This window comes from Juglans regia, chromosome 4 (assembly GCF_001411555.2).
Source record: "Juglans regia cultivar Chandler chromosome 4, Walnut 2.0, whole genome shotgun sequence".
NCBI classification, from domain to species: domain Eukaryota; kingdom Viridiplantae; phylum Streptophyta; class Magnoliopsida; order Fagales; family Juglandaceae; genus Juglans; species Juglans regia.
This window is the reverse complement of record NC_049904.1, coordinates 15,927,418-15,947,916: the sequence shown is the minus strand read 5'-3', so window position 1 is coordinate 15,947,916 and position 20,499 is coordinate 15,927,418. Positions and strand designations below refer to the sequence as shown.

The following is a 20,499-nucleotide window of genomic DNA, read 5'->3' as shown; positions in this document are numbered from 1 at the left end:
ATCTAGAGGATATACTCAAGACAGCCTTCAGGACCCATGAGGGTCACTATGAATTCTTGGTGATGTCCTTTGGGCTCACCAATGTGCTCTCTACTTTTCAATGATTGATGAATGAGATTTTCAAACCCTATTTAAGGAAGTAGGTTTTGGTATTTTTTGACTATATTCTAGTTTACAGTAAATCTTTAAGGGAGCATTTACAGCACTTACATACAATATTGGAAACCCTAATTCCTAAGCCCGAGAAAGTTTTGGAAAGGAGGTTGGTCAAGAAGGGTCACAGAGCAGGAGTGGAGCTGTTGATTCAATGGAATGGAATGACTATGGAGGATTCGACTTGGGAAGATTGTGAGGACTCACAGCGGTGATACTCAGACCTTGCGGACAAGGTCTTCTGAAGAGGGGAGATGTGTTATGAGCTTTAGGAAACCCTAGATATTCGGCTATTGTCTATGGGTTACGAGGGATTGGCTATTTCCGTATGAGTGGGCCATTTATGTAATTTATCTTTATTGCAGTTTATTTGATTAAGTTGAGTCGTGGGTCACTACGTGGGCTCATTTTTCATGGGTAGTTATTTATTTAGTGGGTCAGTAAGTATTATGGGTCTGTTATTTGCTTTAATTGTTGTTAGTGTTTTGACTGAGTCCAGTCTCATCATCTATAAGTATTGTATTCTGATTATCAATGACATCATCAGTTATCATCCATTATTTGAGTATTGGAGGAAGGGCCCCTCAAAGTGCCTTAGTCATAATTCAATTTGCATAATTACAAAATAAAAGCAGGACCATAACACACCGTGGTGACAGGGGAAGTTTGCCTAAGTAACTGCATAACCGACCTCTTGAATCTTATTAGGGATAACAATTGGATTTTCCAATAAACTGTCACCCAAATTCCCCATCGTAACATTCTCTCAAGTAACTACCCTGGTAGGAGGATGAACTAGATGAGGAGGACTGGGATATCTGAGCAGCAAAAAACCTGAAGTTGGGGCTACAAGGATCCACGGTCCACACTGATCTTTTGAAGAACGACCATGCAAGGTTGTTTTAGGAGGCACTGGGCACCCACTTTGAGGATGTTTGATTATACCACAACGAAAGCAAAATAGGGGAAGTCTTTCATACCCCAAAAAAACCCAGAGTGATCGACTCTGGACCACCACTGATTTCCCTCGTGCAAGTGGCTTAGTGATATCCAAAGTCACTCTGATCCTTAAGAACTGACCCCAGCCTATCCCATCTTGATCCACATCAACTTGTTCCATTGTCCCAAGCGAACCACTGAGATGCTCTCCAACCTGATGATTCATACAACCAAAAGGCAATCAGTGTACCTATGTTATGAACCTGATGCAATGCAGTGATGACCACATTAGAATGCTCTTTTTCATTTAAAACCAAATCTTCATGAAGATGAATTAGCAAGTCATCCATTGTGTATGGAGTCTAGCTTGGGGCAATGGGCATTCTACAATAGTTAAAGTTAATAGATTTAATAATTTCACATACTAGTACGTATGAACTATATGTGAAATGCTGATATATACTATTATATTATGTGTACCGTATTAATAATTTATGTAGACATATAATATATGGTTATTATATATAAATATCAACTAGTTACATATTAATTATTTATAAATATTTACAATTTTCTAATCCAATAGAGGGCCTACTTGCTAATTATTAAAATTTCATTAAATTTAAGATTATTTTACAATTTCTCTAATTTATAATTATTAAATTTTATTCAAAAATAAAAAATAAACAGCTCAAGCAGAGTCGGCTTGAGCTCATTTTTAAGTTGAACTTGAGCTCAAAGTCGAGTATGGAGTAATGCTCACCTAGCCGAATTCGAGCAAAAATAAATGATAGAAATGGGCTCTACTCCCAAGGCACTTCTTTAGGAGCTTTTTCAAACGCTCCAACCTAACACTACTTTAGCATGAATATTGCACATTGAGATCCTCCATGCATAGATCTTCAATGCCTTTCTGATAATATGCAACCATATGGTATTGGTATTTACATCATATATTCAAACTGAAGCTATGTAGCCTTTGTATAATCTTAAGAATTACCATTTGGTCCAACCACGTTACACCATTTTTAATTAAATTAACATAAATGTCCCACCAGTTTTTCATATTATCATCTTCATACGTGTCCATATGGACCCAAAAATGAAATGTTCTCTCACTGAATATAGTCCAACCTTTTACAACATATAACATCAATATGAAATATGATACCTAGCTAACTAGGAGAGATAGGGAGATCAATATGATTAAACAAAAGTGAATCCTGCATACAATATTAGATAGCAAATGGGATTATCATTTTTATGCGCAACCAACTAAATGGAAGTATTTGATCTCCTCTATATCTTAGCTTTAAAATATTGCATGTTTTTTTTTTTTTATCTATGAGTTTACTAATTAGATCATTTAATTTGGAGAGGATTGGTTATGGTGGAAAGCCAAGGTATTGATGGAATTGGCAAGCTTGTTAATGGCATGAACAAGGCCATTTATACCTTTCTTGTTGGTCTCTAACTTAGATTCCTCGATCCTCAGCCTTTTCTCATGCAAGCTCATAAGCTCTCTGTGCCGCCTCTCTTCTCTTTCCTCGATTGTCTGAATGGCTTCTGCTATAATGCAAGCGCTTTTGGAGATGGCAGTGCCCATTTCATGATGTGAGGTGCTTGCATTTGTAGTCCCTGTACAAGTTCCTTGATCTCCACTTTCATCTCTTCTCCTTCTCTTTGATGCAGACAAGTCTAAAGGCTCACTTGTTTCAAGATCTAAGCTATCACAACATCTCCAAATCATAAATCAAACCAATCAAACAAATAAGTTCTAACTGAAAAACCATGACACCAAAGCCATCGGTAGTGATGAAATGAGTCAAGTGATTAACTGCTAGCCTATTGGTTATATGACTGTAACATCCGGGTCCAACAACAAGTCATTTTCTAAAATTTATTTATTTATATGTATGAAGAGCCTAGTTAATTTTTCAAGTATTTTTTTAATAGACTACGGGCCTAAAATCTTTGTTTTTGAGGATTATGATTTTAATTAGGCTTGATAATTAGGTTATACTTTTTCTAGAGGGCCAAGTGAGAATTGATCCGAGAATTTTTCTAGGACAAGTTTGGATTATTTTTAGAAATTGAGTCGAGACCCATATTATTTTTAGAAATTGAGTCGTGACCCATGACTAAAAAAAAAAATCCCAAAACCCAAGCCAACGCCTGTTTGTTTTAAACCATGAAAACCAACTATCAGTTTATGATCAATTTTGCCGCCACGCATGATTCCACTCCCATGCACGTCTCTTTTTATCTAGGGTTTTATTTTGGGTTCTCAATCGCCTATTTATATTAAGCTCACCCCTTGCATGAAAAGAAAACCCTAAGTCGCACTCCTTTGAAGCCATCCCTTCCATGCACACTGCCCTTGCATGACCGTCCACTAGGAAAACCAAACTGTGCACCGCTGCCTCTCCACGTTCTCGGCTCAGCCCTCGTTCAACGTTGCACCGTAGCGCCACCCTCCACAACCTCCATGCCGTCACTGTTGCTACCTCCCAACACCTGCTAGCACAGCCACACAAGGTTGCTTAACGGAGTCAACTTTGCACCCCCTATTGCCTTCCAACACCCTCACGAAAGCCCAAACGTGTGCGTCATTGCAGCCTCTGTGTTACAACCCCCACAACACCATCCCTGCCCCACCACTGTGAATGACTACTGCAACTCTGCGCACGAAAACCAGCATGTCACTATAACCCGAGAGGAGCTTTGACGCTAGCCATTGCCTCGAACTAGATCTCCTCTGCACGACGGAAGACTCAAGCCCTCATCACCCTCTGTTCTCGACACCCCAAAATAGAGTAAGAAAACCTCCCCGTGCCCTCAGTTTTTCAGCCCGTTACACGACAGAAAACCACCCAGCCAACCACTAACCGCCATCCGAACACTCTTCGTCAGCCTTGATCAGCCGCACATTTATCATCAGCACGGTAAGCCCATGCCGAAACTACCCCTGCCTTTCACGTATTTTTATCTCGTCGTGGTCTCTCTCTCTCTTTCTTTCTGTGTTAACCCTCTCTCTCATCCCCCCTCTCTCTCTCTCTAAGTGATTAGCCACCCAGCGCCACCCTCGTCTCCTCCACTTCACAGTTGTCCTCTCTATATGCATCCCTCGCACAACCATGGGTCATGTGACTGTATATCCATGCAAACAAAACAAAACATGGGTTACAATTTCTTTTCATAGAGCTCTTACATAGAGATGGTAGGAAGACTTTCATTTTTGTTAAAATTATAACTTTGCCCTTAGATTTTTAAACCAATGCATGAGTTTTTTTTTTTTTCTTAAAGTTATATCTCAAAGGGTTGGTTTCTTACGTTGAGTCTTTTTGTAGAACATTATTGGATTTTTTTTTTTAGTGGGCTTCGACTTACTTTAAATTAGTTCAAAAAGTTTGTTTGACAAAAAATAGTTGAAGTTTTAAAATTGCAGTTGGTATTAATGTTTAAAGAATTTAGAATTTATGTCTTGGTCGAAAAAATTGAGTGAATATCGATGTAGTCCAGAATTTATGATATATTTCTAGGGTTTTAAGAAATTTTAGATTTTTAGGAAATAGGTTACTTAGCATTTAAGATTTAAGTTTTGAAAAAGGTGTTAATTTCGGATGTTTATGGAAATTAATTGACAATCTTATAGGTGATGATTGATTTTCGCTCGACACTGTTGTGGATAATTTAAGAAAGTTAAGAAGTTCAGGTAAGTGGGGTTTTTATGCTAGACTTTGTAAAAAAATAAAATGGACTGAGGTCAATTTTGAAAAATATGCAAACTTTGATATGAAAAGAAATTTGGAACAATCTCAATTATTTGTTCTACATTACTTATGAAATTATGTATAAGAATAAAGTATTTTCTGGTATGACTGGTGTAGACATGAGCTATTTTGACATTTTATTTCTGAACTGTGCAAAAGAGAGCGAATATGAAATTTTGTGCATAAATTATGTTTTTATGATTTGATTCTATTACGTTTTGTTTTAAAGATGTTCTGTATTCTGATATGATATGATGTGATTTTTGAAAACCTTTGGCATAACATTCTATTTCTGTTTCTTTTCCATTCTGACCTTACCACATGTGTAAAACTGTGACCTTTGTTCAGGTTAGTACCAACTTTTCTATTTTCAGTGTATCCACTTTGGAAGCAAAGTGGTTTTCTGCGTGGTCTTTCTTGTGTGCACACTCGAGGCTCTGAGAATAATAAGGGGAAGATTCACATTCTATTTCTACTTGGTTGGCCGCCGGGGTTTGCACAACCCTACCATGGGGGGTTAAACATGGTCTCTGTTTTGATATGATAAGATAAGATGTGATGTTTTAGTTTATGTTATGCCAAAGCGATTTTGATTATGAATATTTTTAAACTTTCGCTCTGATATTTTTTATATTATTATGATTCTGCATTCTGAAAGAAAATGCTTTGTTCTACAGTCTAAAAGAAAGTATTTTTTTCTGCATTCTGAACTCTGTAAATATTCATGTTTACACACTAGTATATGTTCTCTACTTACTGAGTTGTTGATAACTCACCCCTTATCTCCAAACATTTTTCAGATAATTTTGATGGTTCTGCTAGAGAGAAAACGTAGGCAATTTTAGCGAGGTGTGATGTTCGTAGAGGAATAAGTGTATGAGGGTACAAGTATTTATTTGAGAGTCATAATTAGGAATTTGATTATTTTTGGTTGTTTTGATATGTTGAGTTAAAGATATTTTCGAGTATTTGAGGAGTTTTTAATTTATTTTAAGAATTTCTTTGTTGTTCCTATGAAAGAACGTGGATATTTGGTTTGAGCAAATAAATTAATATGTTATGGAGTTTTTGGATTTTACAGTTATGATATTGGAGATGATTTTAGGTAATATAAGCTAACTCTCCTGACCTCCGGAAATGAGGCGTTACAATGACATTAGGTGCAACCATTGGTTTTCATTAGGACACCAAAATTGTGCTCAAAGTACCCACAAAACCATTGGAAGTGCCATACACAAAAAGCTTAGGCATCTCTCATGTAGAGTGAGATATACCATTATGGGATTGTAGCATAGAAAAAAGGATATCAGTTTACCCACGAGAATTACAGTGCCAAAAATTGCCCCGGAGAGAGAGAGAGACCTACTATGGTTGTTGACTGAGAATACATGAGAGGAAGAAGTGGTTGTGCCGTTAGCAACGGTGGTAATGAAGGCTGAGCAATGGTACCAATGATTCTTTCCACCACGACAAAGCCAATATTAATGGAATTGGAAGCAAACACAGTCTGATCACCAATACCCACCACCCTTGGACTTGCTCCCTTTCTTTCTGCTACCCCCACAAAAGGATCATATATCTGAGGCAAAATATTGGAGGGCAAGTTCCTCACTTTCCTTTCAGTCCACTTAATCTTCCAATAAAAGCATTCATTACCCTTAGTAGCTCCCTCAACTTTCTTCCTCTCATAGTAACAAAAAAAGTGGAAGCCAAGAAAGCAAGCAAGAAAATGAGAGAAGTATTCTTGAATTATGTATAAATTGTGTATACAAAATGAATGCTAGTTGTACTTATATACCTGAAGTTTATGTAACTACAAAATATCATAAAAAGCCATGCATAGGTCTACTGTCTCCTAGCAAGAAAAACATTTTGCTATGGTTTTGTTACGTAGAAAGGCTGCATGGTGACCAGTGCCGTTGAGGCAAATTGACATCCATAAGTTGATCTTGTCTTCGCAGTTCCGCAACCTATTCCTGAGATGTTCGTGTCTCATCGTGGGCCAAAGTATGTTGATGGAGAACTCTGTTTCCAGTTTTCTAAGGAAGAGATTGCGAGATTTGTAGAACTATTATGTTATTCCATTATTCTAAAGTTTCTCAGGCAAAGGCCCTCGTTGGATTCTATTCGGTCTTTCATACATAACCATTGGGGATTATTGTGCATGCCGATTGTTTCTACCATGAGGAGACCACGAAATGTTTTCATCTGAATGTCAAATGAACCAGATTTCTTGAAGGCGCTCTTTCGTGAAACTTGTGAGGTGAAGGGCATTCAATATTGGACTTTTCACTGGAAGCTAGATTTTAATGAAGATGAAGAACCTTCGTTGCTACCTGTTTGGATAGTGCTACCAAGGCTTCCTCCAAAATTTTATCATGAATCTTTTCTAAAGATCCTTACTGCACCAATTGGCCATTACATTCGAAGGGATAATCCTACGAAATGTGCAACTCGCATGAATGGTGCACATGTATGTTTGGAGATGGATGCTACGAAAGATCCAATCCCTTATTTCTGGATTGGGATGACGAAGATTGGACGCAAATAGGAAGTTATTTATGAGATGCTCCCGACGTTTTGTTCTAGGTGTAAGTTGCAAGGACACAACGTACGTACATGTAGATTAAAGTTACAGCATAATGGAGTTAAAATTTGGGTTCGTAAGGCTGCAAAAGATACATATTCTGGAAAAGAAGATCAAGCTTCTAGATAGAGTGATATAGAGAAAGGCAAAGCTTTATGGTTGTTTCAGGCACAACACAAGAACCTACGAGTGAGAATTTGAATACACAGATTGCGGAACTTGGGGATCCTATCCTAATTCCTAATGAAGCTAGGATAAATGATGGACAGTCAGTACTAATCCAAGACTTAGAGGAGATAAGTAGAAGTGAGGACAAGCAAAGTGAAGAAAAAATTTTAAAGGAGAGGGATTATCAAGTGAAGGAGGTTGAAGATGATACATCAGAGGGACCTGTGGAGAATAATTATGTAGTTCTGGAATTAGATATCATGCCTGATGAGAATGGTGCTGAAAACATTACTTTGGTAGACTTCATTTCTGAACCTGATATGGAATTACAAGTTGAAAATTTCTCAAAGCTTAAAGATTATCCACTGAAAATGAGGGAGCGGAGGTGAAAAAAAAAGGTGTCCGAAAAACTTTTGAAAAAGTTCGTAGCTCGACCCAGGTGTTAGTCCGGCCAAATAAAATTTCCTTATTATTGGTCCAATATTAGCATGGAATATTCGAAGTCTTGGAACCTCTCAAGGTAGATTAAAGAAATTGGTTATGAAAATGAAACCAAAGATAGTTGCATTAATCGAACCTTTTGCCTCAGTTGATAAGATGCAAGATTTACTTCACTTGTTACGTATGGATAAGTTTATTACTAACGAAAGGGAAGCTGGAAAAATTTGGGTGTTATGGCAGGATAATATTTCAGTTCAACTTGTTTTAAGTAGAGAGCAATTCATTTTACTTCGAATAGATGATGGCATTACAAATATTCTATGCTATTTTGTATATGCTAAGTGCAATATGGTGGAGCGACGTGACCTCTGGGAGCAATTAAATGGCCAGGTACTAGGAATTGAGCCTTGCATTATTGCCAGTGATTTTAATATTATAAGAGAGGATTCGAAACGTCGGGGTGGAAGACCTCGCCTGAGAGCAACAATGGAGGGTTTTAATTCCTAGATTTATCATTGTGGATTGATTAAAATGAAGTCTTTGGGAAGGAGGTTCTCTTAGTGTAATGGGCAGAATAGTCTTTCGAGAAGCTGGGCGAAATTAGGCAGATGCTTCATGAATGCTAGCTGCTTGAAAAGTTTTCCTAATGCGATAAGAAGTTATTTACCAACATCTACATCGGATCACTCTCCCATGTTCATGGAATTTTAGTCAGATCCTTTCTCTAATGGTCTTTCTCCTTTTCGATTCCAGCAAATGTGGATAGATCATCCAAAATTTCAGCCATTTGTGGAAAAAATCTGGTAGGAGGATGTGGGTGGTATGTGTGTCTTGAAATTGGCTCTCAAACTGAAAAAATTAATGGGAGCTTTGAAAGATTGGAATAAGCGGATCTTTGGCAGAACTGGGACTCATTAGGAGTTACAATCCCAAATTGAAACATTAGAATCGGATTTACAGCAGGAATGGGACTTGGGTATTGAATAAGAATTTGTGATGAAGCATGTGGAGTTAGCTGATTGGAGGCACCGGGAAGAGACTAGACTGGTGAAAATGGTGAAAATTAAATGGTGTGCTAAAAGAGATCAAAACTCAAAATTCTTCCATGCCTATTTATCCTACAAGAGGAAAAAGAGAGTTATGGAGATGAGACTTCAAGATGACACTTATTTGAGGTCACTTGAGGAAATACATTTAGGAGAGGTTAACTATTTTTCAAATTTTTTGCAAAAGGAGTCACATGGGAGTTCACCAGATTTATCCCAACTCATTTCGCCAATTATTACAGTGGAGGAAAGTGAAGCAATCTGTGCCATACCTTCAATTGAAAAGGTGAAAAGTGCATTTGATTTTATAGCTTCTAATAGTGCTCCGGTTCCAGATGGTTTTGGAGTTGGTTTCTTTAAAAGTGTTTTGGGATATCATCAAGTTGGATAGCAAGGTAGGAATTGCAGAATTTTTTTAGAGGTGGTAAATGACCTAGATTTTATACTTTTTCTTATGCAGTGTTGATACCGAAAATGGATATGCCAATTGGGTTTGATAAATTTTGACCCATAAGTCTTTGTTCGGTGTTTTACAAAATTTGTTCCAAGGTGATTGTGAACCGTTTGGCATCTCTCCTTCCAAAAATGATATCTCTTGAGCAGGATGCATTAATTCCCAGTAGAAGTATATTTAAAAATATTAGTCTTACACAGGAAATGATTCACTCTATTAATAAAAAGATGCATGGTGGGAATGCGGTTTTAAAACTGGATATAGCCAAAGCATATGACCGTGTTGATTGGGATTTCCTTCTGAAGGTGCTTTGAGCCTTTGGTTTTTCCAACACAGTTTGTGGGTTGAATGGCGAGTGTATCTCTACGTCTTGGTATTCTATTCTGATGAATGGTACCACGAAAGGTTTTTTCCAAGGTGGACGAGGGTTGAGAGAAGGGGATCATTTGTCCCCTTATTTGTTCATTATTTTGCAGGAAATTTTATCACGTCTTATAAAACAAAGTGTGAAAGAAAAGCACTTTGGCCAGTTTTCACAAGCCCGAGGTACTAGTTTGATCTCTCACTTAATGTATGTGGGTGATGTGGTCATTTTCACGAATGGTGGTCGAAACTCTATTCGATGCATTTTAAGAATCTTGGCTACATATGAGAATTGGACTAGTTAGTTGATCAACAAAGAAAAAACCGCTATGTTTTTTTCTAATAAAGTCCCCATAGCTAGAAAAATAAATCTCAAAAGATTGACGGGTTTCTTAAAAGGAAAATTCCCTTTTAAATATTTGGGGGTTCCCATTGTTTCCACAAAACTGAAAATTGCAGACTTGGAGGAGGAATTGGTGAGAACGGTTCAAAAGAAAATTAGCGGGTGGAAAATGAGACTGAGGCATGGCATTACATCTACTTGTGGTCTTGCAGGTTCCTAAATATATTATTTCTTCTTTAAATCGTCTTATGAAGTTCATTCTTTTGGGGAGAAAGTGATGGAAGAGGAAAGAAAAATTGGGTTGCTTAGAGGAACATATGTAGACCAATTGCTGAAGGAGGTTTGGGCATTAGACCATTTGAGGAGATGCAAAGAGCTCTTCAGTTAAAATTTGCATGGAAACTTATGCATGAGACTTCTCTTTGGGCAAATGTTTTTCAAAAGAAATATGTTGGGAATAAACCATTCATGTTACTTGGTCCTCAAAAGGGTACAAGGTTTTGGCGTATGATTATAAAAAATATTTCTACTGTCTTGAGTTATACCAAATGGAAGATTAAAGATGGAAATGTATTTTTTTGGTATGATAAGTGGTTGGAACATGGGTCTCTTGCGGAAACTTTCCCAGTGGTTGAGCAGCCTCTATTAAAAGTCAAAGATTGTAACCTTGAAAGTGGATGGGATGTGGCTCTTTTAGAAAGGCTGGTGGGTACTGAAACTACAGAGAGTGCTCTCAATGTGCTTGCAAAATGTAAAGAGGGAGGAGACATGCTAATCTGGACCAAAGCTGAGAGTCGTAATTTTACCACTAAATTAGCTTGGGAATGTATTCAGGTAAGAAGTCCTACTCTGGAGGGGCACAAATAGATAAGGAATAACATACTTCCAAAAAACTTTTCAATGCTAATGTGGAAGGCATGACATGGTGCTCTAGCTGTGGTTGACAGAATTTGGTGGATTGGGATCCCCCTGGTTTCAAAATGTAACTGTTGTAGGCAAGGGAAGTATGAAGATCTAAATCATGTTTTATTTGATGGGGAGGTTGCATCTGAGGTTTGGAAAAAATATGGTTCTCTCCTTGGCCTAATGATTGGAAGATCATGGCATGAAACATGTCTTAGTTGGTTTCGGAGAGCCTCTAATTCCTCTCAAATAGGTGTCATTCTCGGTATATTGCCTACTATAATTTCTTGGAGACTATGGGGCAGAAGATGCTCTGCACGTATGGAAGAGAAGTTTGAGTCAGTTCAGGCGGTATGGCATTCTATCAAACACTGGGTAGGTGTGCTCGGCCAAGGACTTTCAAAGTTTAAAAATTTCACTCAAGCCAATTCTTACATTCTTCACAGCCTAAATATTCTTCCAATTCCTATTCAACAACAACCAATTCAACTAATATCTTGGTCTAAGCCATCACAGTGCAGAGTCAAATTAAATATGGACGGGAGCAGTCTGGGTAACCCAGAATCTTCAAGGGTTGGTAGAGTGATTCAGGATATGTAGGGATCTGTTTTGTTAGCATTTTTTATGAACCTAGGCTATGGTGATCGTACCCGAGCTGAATTACGGGCTTTATTGGAGGGTGTTAGACACCACTGTAAACAATTAAATTTGTCCTCAATTGATATTGAAATTGACTCAAAGGTTTTCCTACCGTGGTTGAAGAAAGCTCAGTGCAGCATCTGGTATTTGGAGGATTATTGGGAGGAGCTTCAAGAGTTGATTCAAACCATGGACTACAAGATATCTCATATTTTTAGAGAAGGGAACGCTGTTGCAGACTGGTTAGCTCGACAGGGTGCAAGAGAGGGAGATGCAGAATGGAGAAACACGCATGAGCTACCTTATTTGCTATGGGGTTTGATCAAAGTCAATAAATGGGGCCTTCCTTCTATTCGGTGCAAAAATCATGGTGTATGGCTTTAATGCAGAGGTGTTTTTGCGGGTTCAGTGCAAGAGGCATGTAGTGATGGTCTTTTCATGGTCTGTATCGGTGTTTGTTCTTTTGTTTAGTTTCATTGATTGTGGTATTTTTTAGGCTTGTTTAGAATTTTTTTTTGGCTTTATTATATAGGCTTGTTTAGTTTGTTTATTTGCTTTATGTTTGTTGTTTTGTATTTGGGAGGGTTTTATTGGCTTCTTTGTAATCTCCCAGATGCCTCGCTTGTAACCACGATATTCCTCCGCCATAAGTGAGGACTTATTAATAAATTTGGGACGGGGCCGCTATGTGTGTGGCTACCGGCTCTTTTAAAAAAAATAATAAAAAGCCACGTGTATAAATATTAAAACTCCCTTCAAGTTGGACTACATAAACTAAGAAGTCCCAACCTGCCAATAAGAAAACGAAATCGATCATGGCTACGAGACTTGGTAAGTATATCGGGAAGTTGAAATTGAGAAGAAACATGTATAGTCTTGATAAAACCAGCTTGGAGATATCACGAACTAGATGGTAGTCTATCTCAATATGTTTTATTCTTTCATGAAAAACAAGGTTCTCTACAATACTTAAAGCAGTTTTATTATCACAGTAGAGAACAACAGGTGATTGGATGGAAATAGGAAAAGGTTGAAGCAAAGCATTAAGCCATTTAAGTTCACAACATGCAGCAGCCATTGAGCGGTATTTGGCTTCAGTAGAGGAGTGGGATATTGTCATCTGCTTCTTTGATTTCCAAACAACAAGGGAATCACCAATGAAAATGCAAAAGCCTATAACTGATCTCCTAGTGTCGGAGTAGCTAGCCCAATCTGAATCACAAAAGACTTTCAATTGAAAAGAAGAAGAACTAGAAAAGAAAAGATCTTGACCAGGATTGAATATGATATATCGAAGCACTTGGGTAGCAACATCAAAATGAGAATGGTTATTGTAAAATAGAGGAGACGGCCAATGAGTCTTTTGTAAGAACTTGGATCAAATAATGGAGCACTTTCAGACTTTGACAATTTGCTATTTGGATCCATGGGAGATTGTATAGGCTTAACAACCATTAAACTTGAATCAAAGAGAAGCACAAGTGCATATTTGTGCTGACAAAGAGATATACCAGTAGAGGATCTAGCCACTTCAAGGCCTAGGAAATACTTGAGGTTGCCGAGATCTTTAAGCTTCAAAGGGGAATCAAGAAAGGACTTCAGTGCAGAAAAAAAAATAGAAAGAAAGAAAGAATGATCATTGCTAGCAATTACTATGTCATCCACATACACCAGAATGGTCATAAAAGAGGGTCCCAAAGTCTTGATAAAGAGATAATAGTCAGATTTTGATTGTATATAAACCCATAGGCAATTAATGTAGTGGAAAATTTAGAAAATCATTGTCTAGATGCTTGTTTTAAGCCTTATAGAGACTTATTGAGCTTGCAAACCTATGCATCATTGGGTTGTGCAAAACCAGGAGGCAATGCCATATATACTTCTTTATATAAATCACCATGAAGAAATGCGTTATTAACATCAAATTGCTGAAGACACCGATTCTGAAAGGTAGCTGGAGCAAGTAAGCATCTAACAGTGGTCAGCTTTGATGCAGGGGAAAAAGTATCGAAATAATCAATTCCCTATTATTGAGTCTAGCCTTTAGTTAGAAATCTGGCCTTATAATGCTCCAAAGAACCATCTGAACAAAGTTTACACTTATAAACCCATTTACATCCAATGGGGTGTTTTCCAGGAGGAAGCTTGGGTGAATCTTGATATGAGGCCAAGTTACAATGATAATCTTGCAAGTATCGAGGTTGTTTATGAGATCGAGATGATCTTCAAGAATTATGTGAAGGAAATGAAAGTATTTGTATGTATATTGAAAGTATTTGTATGTGTATTGAAAGTATTTGTATTTGTATGTATGGAAGTATCTGTATGTGTATTGAAAGTATTTGTATGTATATTGGAAGTATTTGTATAAGTATTGGAAGATGTAGACATAAAGATTGGAACTGTAATGGAGTAAGGAAGAACAATGTCAAAAAAAGAAAATCTGGAAGAGGCAGAATGTGATTTATTAGATTGGAAAGGAAAAATGTTTTCATGAAAAATAATATCACGAGAAATATGGACAGTATGATGAATAAGACTATAAACTTTGTAGCCCTTTACACCAATTGGATAATTAAGAAATACACAAGGCTGAGCACGAGGATCAAATTTTATTTTATGTGTTCATACAGAGGCATAACAAAGGCAACCAAAGGTTTTCAACGGCCTCTAAGATGGTTTAACAAAATAAAGAATTTCATAAGGGGATTTATTATATGGTAGAAGTGGTGTAAGAAGAATTTCATAAGGGGATTTCACAAGGACTGCTTGTGCAAGCTTTCGCCTCTCCTATTGGTTTTGGCACTAATAATAAAGCAGAGTTACTTGCGCTCCTTACTGGCTTGCGGCTATGCAAATATGTTCATATTCTGAATGTGATTGTAGAGGTTGACTCTTTGCTGATTATTTCTTGGTGGAATAGGGGGAGGTGTGGGATTTGGTACCTGGAAGATTATTGGGAAGAGATTGTTAGTTTGACGCAAGTCATTACTTGTCGGTTTCAACATGTGTTACAAGAAGGAAATAAGATGGCGGATTGGTTGGCCAAGGATTGTGCCAATGGCGTTGACTTGGTCTATACAAATAATTCTATTCTGCCTCGAGCCCTTAGGATTTGTTGCGTTTGGACTTGTCTAGTATTCCTTCATTAAGATGTCATTGAGTTTTACTATTGGTAGTTTTTTTGTGGTCTTTTTTATATAGGCTTGTTTAGTTTGTGTCTTCTTTATAGGCTTATTGTTTTGTTTTGTTTATTTTGATTTATGTTTTGTTGGTTGGTTTTTACCTTGAATGTAACCACGGTATTCATCCGCCACAAGTGAGGGCTTATTAATAAATTTGGGACAGGGCCGCTATGTGGGTGGCTACCGACTCTTTCCAAAAAAAAAAAAGTATGAAGAAAGTTAATAAGATGGATTGCAGATAGAATACTTACTATCACTCTAGGATTTTAAAGGTAGGGAAGATTGAAGTATAATGGCTCGAGCAACATTAAGGATATGTTGATGTTTACGTTCTACAACAGCATTTTGTTGAGAAGTATAAGGACAACTCTTTTGATGTAAAACCTCATGAGAAGTGAAAAATTGTTTCATATTGAATTCATAACCATTATCAGGTCGAATAGTTTTGATAGTACATTGATATTGTGTTTGAACAAATTTGAAGAAGGATTGAATGTATTCTCTAGTTTCTGATTTTGATTTCATGAGATAAACCCATGTACATCGACTAAAATCATCTACTAGAGTAAGAAAATAACGGAAACCATCATATGAGGCCATAGAAAAAGGTCTCCAAATGTCACAATACACAAGATAAAAAATAGAGCAAGAAACTAAAGCACTATTAGGAAAGGGCAACCTTTTCTATTTTGCAAGATGACAAATCTTACAAGAAGTATTATTTGGTACTAAAGTATGAAGTTCATTAGGAAATTCATGAGCTAAAAACTGCATTCGAGAAGGAGAAATGTGTCCTAATCTATGATGCCATAGTTCATAGGTATTATTGATAGATTTACTAGAATAACATGAAGAAGAAACAGAAGAATTATCAATAGTCTGGTGTGAACCTTGTAGTAAATGATAAAGGCCTCGATTTTGCTTTCCCACTCTAATCGTTTTCCAGGTGGAGAGGTCATGTAAGAAACAAAAATTATGAAGGAAAAAAAGGCAACAAGGTAGCTGAGAAGCCAATTCACTAATAGAAATGTGATTATAATGAAAAGATGGAACAAAAAGAACATCTTTAAGAATTAAAGATGTAGAAATTTGAACAATACCAATATGAGTAACTTGAACAAAATTACCATTTGGTAATTGAACTGAAGTACGAATTGTAGAGGTAACATATGTAAAGATATGAAATGAACTGATCATATGATCAGTTGCACCCACTTTAAAAATCCAAAAATGAATAGAAGATACTATGGAGGGATCATGATTTACAGAGAATGTAAATGAAGGCCTAGAAATATAAGAATCTATACCTGAGAAAGAAGGAACAAACGAACTTGGATCTAAAAATTTTTTCTTAGATCTAAAAAGTTAGAAACTAAAAGGTGTAAAACAATTTTGTTTTGTAAAAGCTTGGATCTTTTATGGTAAAGTCATGCTCCAATAGCTTTGATATTTTTATATGATGATCCTAAGTCTTTGACCTACATGTTAGGATGTTATTGTAAATATTTTTTGTGTTGGCTTTAAAGATGTGAGTTTTTATGCATGAAGAGACTCAGTTAGGTCACAGATTTGAGGTTTTCGGGTATATGAATGTTTTGATGCAAATATCGCCATGTGATCTTAATCTTAATGCTTGGATCTATTCTAGGACATGCTTTTCAACCATGTGATGTTTTTGGTTTGTATTTTTGTCATGCTATGTTTTAGATCAAAGGATTTGATCAAAACCAAACCTTAAGGCAATCAGTTTTTGGAATTGGTGTTGAAACTGAAAGTTTGGTGATGGATTTTGTGATTTTTTCTTGATGATTCAAAGCATGATATTTCTTAGGAGTATGTTAGGAATATATTAGAATTGTATTTTTAAACTTTTGGAGTTCTTGGAGTTGTTTTCAAAGTGGACAAAACTTTGAGAATCAAAGGCCATGTTTTTGTTAAAGCTTGGAGCTTTGTATTAGAAAGATTTTTGTGAAGTGAGTTTTGTTGATTGATCTCGTATGATTTTTAAACATAGGATGTGTTAATCTATGTTGCAATATTTCAATTTTTAAGCAAGTGAAATGAGGTTATAGAATTGCAACAAAAATCAAGTGTTTTTGCATTTGAAGGTTTCGACCTTAGTGTAATTGTGATAGTTATGTTATGTTTTAAATTTTTCTAATTAAAAATTTGGATTTAGGACAAAATTTACATGAGTAATGTAAATGTTAGTGCATTTTGGAGTTAGGATGTAAAATCCTTAAGTTTAGGATAAAATGGTCGTTTTTCCACGTGTAGGATAAAATGGTAATTTTAGTCTAAGATAATATTTTCATGTTTCTAAGTTATTAGTGATAAATTTTCTAATGTTTAGAAATTCTACTTACAATTTCTCGTGTTTCGCACATTTTTCTCTGTAACGCGACTGTCACTATAAGTTAGCTACTAACTTACTGTCAGGTATTGTGTATGTATGTTGATAAGGGAACTATTGTTTATGTACTTATATTATCATATATGTCATATAACTACATGTTTATCTGTTACATATAATATTTTGTCACGAAATGTTTATCTGTTACATGATATATTCTATCACACAATATTTATCTATTACACGATATATTCTGTCACACAACATTTATTTGCTACACAGTATATTCTATCATGCAATGTTTATATGTTATAATTATGTCATGTCACGAAATATTTGTCTGTTAAATGTTATGCATGTCACGAAATGTTAGTTTGTTTCATGTTACATCATACGACTCGTTATCTAAATGAGTTAGATAAGTATTTGAGAGTTTGACACGTTTAACTTAACATGTCAAGTTCAGATTGACCCATATAATTAAAGCCTTTAAAGGCATGTTTGGGGGGCGGGATGAGACACAAAATTCTCATATTATCTCAACTCATCATTACACATTTTTTAAATCTTCATAAATATAATAAACAAATTAACTTTTTTAAATCCCAATTCAAATTTTTTAAATTTGAAAATAATAATAATATTAAAACATAATATTTTTTTTTTTTTGTTTTGAAAACCTCTATATTTCATATATGACTTTCTTGCATACATCTTCTATCAAAATCTAAACTTTTTACAATAAAATCTGGTACTGTTTCTATCCTAACTTTTTCCTCAACTAAGTATAGAGCAGCCTTTGCCAAGTTGTGTGCAACACTATTCTTTTCTCTAAAATCAAATTGTAAAGACCAACTCTTCCTATGGGTAAAAATATTCCTAATGTCATTAACTAAAGAACCAAAATAAGAAAAAATTTCTTCATCCCCTTTTACTGCCATTACGACAGCCTTTGCATCTCCCTCAAAAATAGCATTCCCTATATTGAGTTCATTGCACCACTGCAGAGCCTTCCACAGAGCTTGACATTCTGCAACTTCAGATAATACAACATTCCTCCTGCTATCACATGCTGCAACCAAGGCCTCTCCCTCTTCATCTCTAATAATCATCCCCATTCCCATTCTCCTCTCCTTAAAATCCAAAGATGCATCCCAATTCACCTTGACAAAACCTTCTGCAGGTCTAACCCATCTGTTCTTATTCAAAGGGACTGCAACCTGATGTACCTCATTGATTATTCCTTTGTTTGCTTGTTTAAAAGCCTCTAATGTCTCATTAGCTATTAATAGCAGCTTTCTTGGGCAAGTGAGTCTTTTGTCAAAGATGAAAGTGTTTCTTCTTAGCCATACTTTTCTGAACTGGACAGCTAGCTCTTCAAGTTTAAACTTCTCCATGCCTCCCTTCAGTTTATCCCATAGCTCCAGAAAATCCCCACCTTCCTTTTTCCATTTTGACACACCACTCGAATCTTCTGCCCATACATCATTTGCTACTGGACACTCCCACATCACATGTAATACAGACTCTTCCTCCACAAGACAAATTGGACAAAAGGGGTCCTCAACAACCTTTTTTTGAAACAATTTTTTTTTTTTTTGTAGGTAAGAGTTCATTTGCTGCCTTCCAAAAAAATAACTTTATTATATTAGGCACTTCTAAGTTCCAAATACTCTTCCATCTGTTGTCGGATTGTTGATCTGCTGAAGTTTCTCCCTTGCACCTCCTTTTCATATCGAGCTGTAAATAGTAAGCACTGCTTACAGAGAAAAATCCTTTCTTTGTAAGCCCCCATATTGCCTTGTCTTCATTCCATCCTCTGTTGAGTGGTATGCTCAGAATTTGATTTGCTTCTTCTTTCTCAAAAATAGCATTTATTAGTACCTCATTCCACTCTCTTTTATTTTCTACCAACAATTCTACTACCTTTGAGTCTGCTCTAAGTATTGAAATTGGAGACTGCACTGAGAAAAAGGATGGTGTGTTCAACCACTTCTGCCCCCATATCTGAATCTTTTTTCCATCACCAACCTTCCACCTGACACCTTCCTTGATCAGCTCTCTTGCACTCCATATACTTCTCCATATCAGAGAAGGTTTGAACCCCAGCTTCACATCCATATAGCTAGCATTTTTAAAATACTTCTCTTTGAAGACCCTTGCAACCAGAGAGCTAGGGAATTGGATGAATCTCCATCCCTGTTTGGCTAGGAGAGCTAAGTTAAAACAACCCAAATCCCTGAAACCCATCCCACCCTCTGCTTTTTGCCCAGCCATTTTATCCCACTTCCTCCATTGGATCCCCCCCTCCTTTTGCTGATTACCCCACCAAAATCTAGAGAACATGGTATTGATATCACTACATAGCTTCATAGGCAGCTTAAAAACACTCATGGTGTAAGTGGGTATGGCCCGTAGCCCAGCTTTTATCAACACTTCTTTGCCAGCCTATGATAAGAAGTTATTCTTCCAGCTAGTCATCTTCTTCCATATTTTTTCTTTTAGAAATCTGAAGGTGTTATATTTAGATCTCCCTACAAAGGTAGGTAGACCTAAATACTTCTCATAACTGCCACATGCTACTGAGTTGCCAGCCTCCAGAATACTTTTTTTAACCTCCAATGAAGTGTTACTGCTGAAGAAAATCGAAGTTTTATCCTTATTGATGAACTGTCCAGAAGCCCTATCATACTTCCTTAAAATCATTTGTAGCTTGTTCCACTCCTCCATTGTTGCTCTCCCAAACAAAATACAATCATCTGCAAAGAGTAGGTGGTTTATGGAGATTCCACCTCTTGCCACTTGAAAACCTCTTGTGCTTCCCATTCTTTCAGATTGATTAAGCAAGCAACTCAGTCCCTCGGCACACAAAATAAAGAGGTAGGGAGACAAAGGGTCTCCCTGCCTAAGACCCCTTGATGGACAGATTTTTTCACCTGGCTTTCCATTAACCAGCACTGAGTAGGTCACAGTGGATACACATTTCATTATGAGTGTAACCCAACTATCACAGAAACCTAGTTTTTTCATCACTGCCTCCAACTAACTCCATTCTATTCTATCATATGCCTTTGACATATCTAGTTTAACTGCCATACTTCCCAACTTCCCCTTTTTTCTGGTCTTCATTGTATGTATCAATTCATAGGCTA

At 36.6% G+C, this 20,499-nt stretch overlaps 1 protein-coding gene across 1 annotated transcript; it reads right to left on the bottom strand.

Annotated features, from left to right (window-relative positions):
• Positions 1 to 2,458: 2,458 nt before the first annotated feature.
• LOC109004687 lies at positions 2,459 to 2,899 on the bottom strand. The gene is made up of 2 exons (XM_035689186.1): positions 2,883 to 2,899; positions 2,459 to 2,819 (listed from the first exon to the last, which is right to left on the bottom strand). The coding sequence occupies exons 1-2, from the start codon at positions 2,897 to 2,899 to the stop codon at positions 2,459 to 2,461; spliced, it is 378 nt and encodes a 125-aa protein (XP_035545079.1).
• Between the last annotated feature and the right edge of the window lie 17,600 nt (positions 2,900 to 20,499).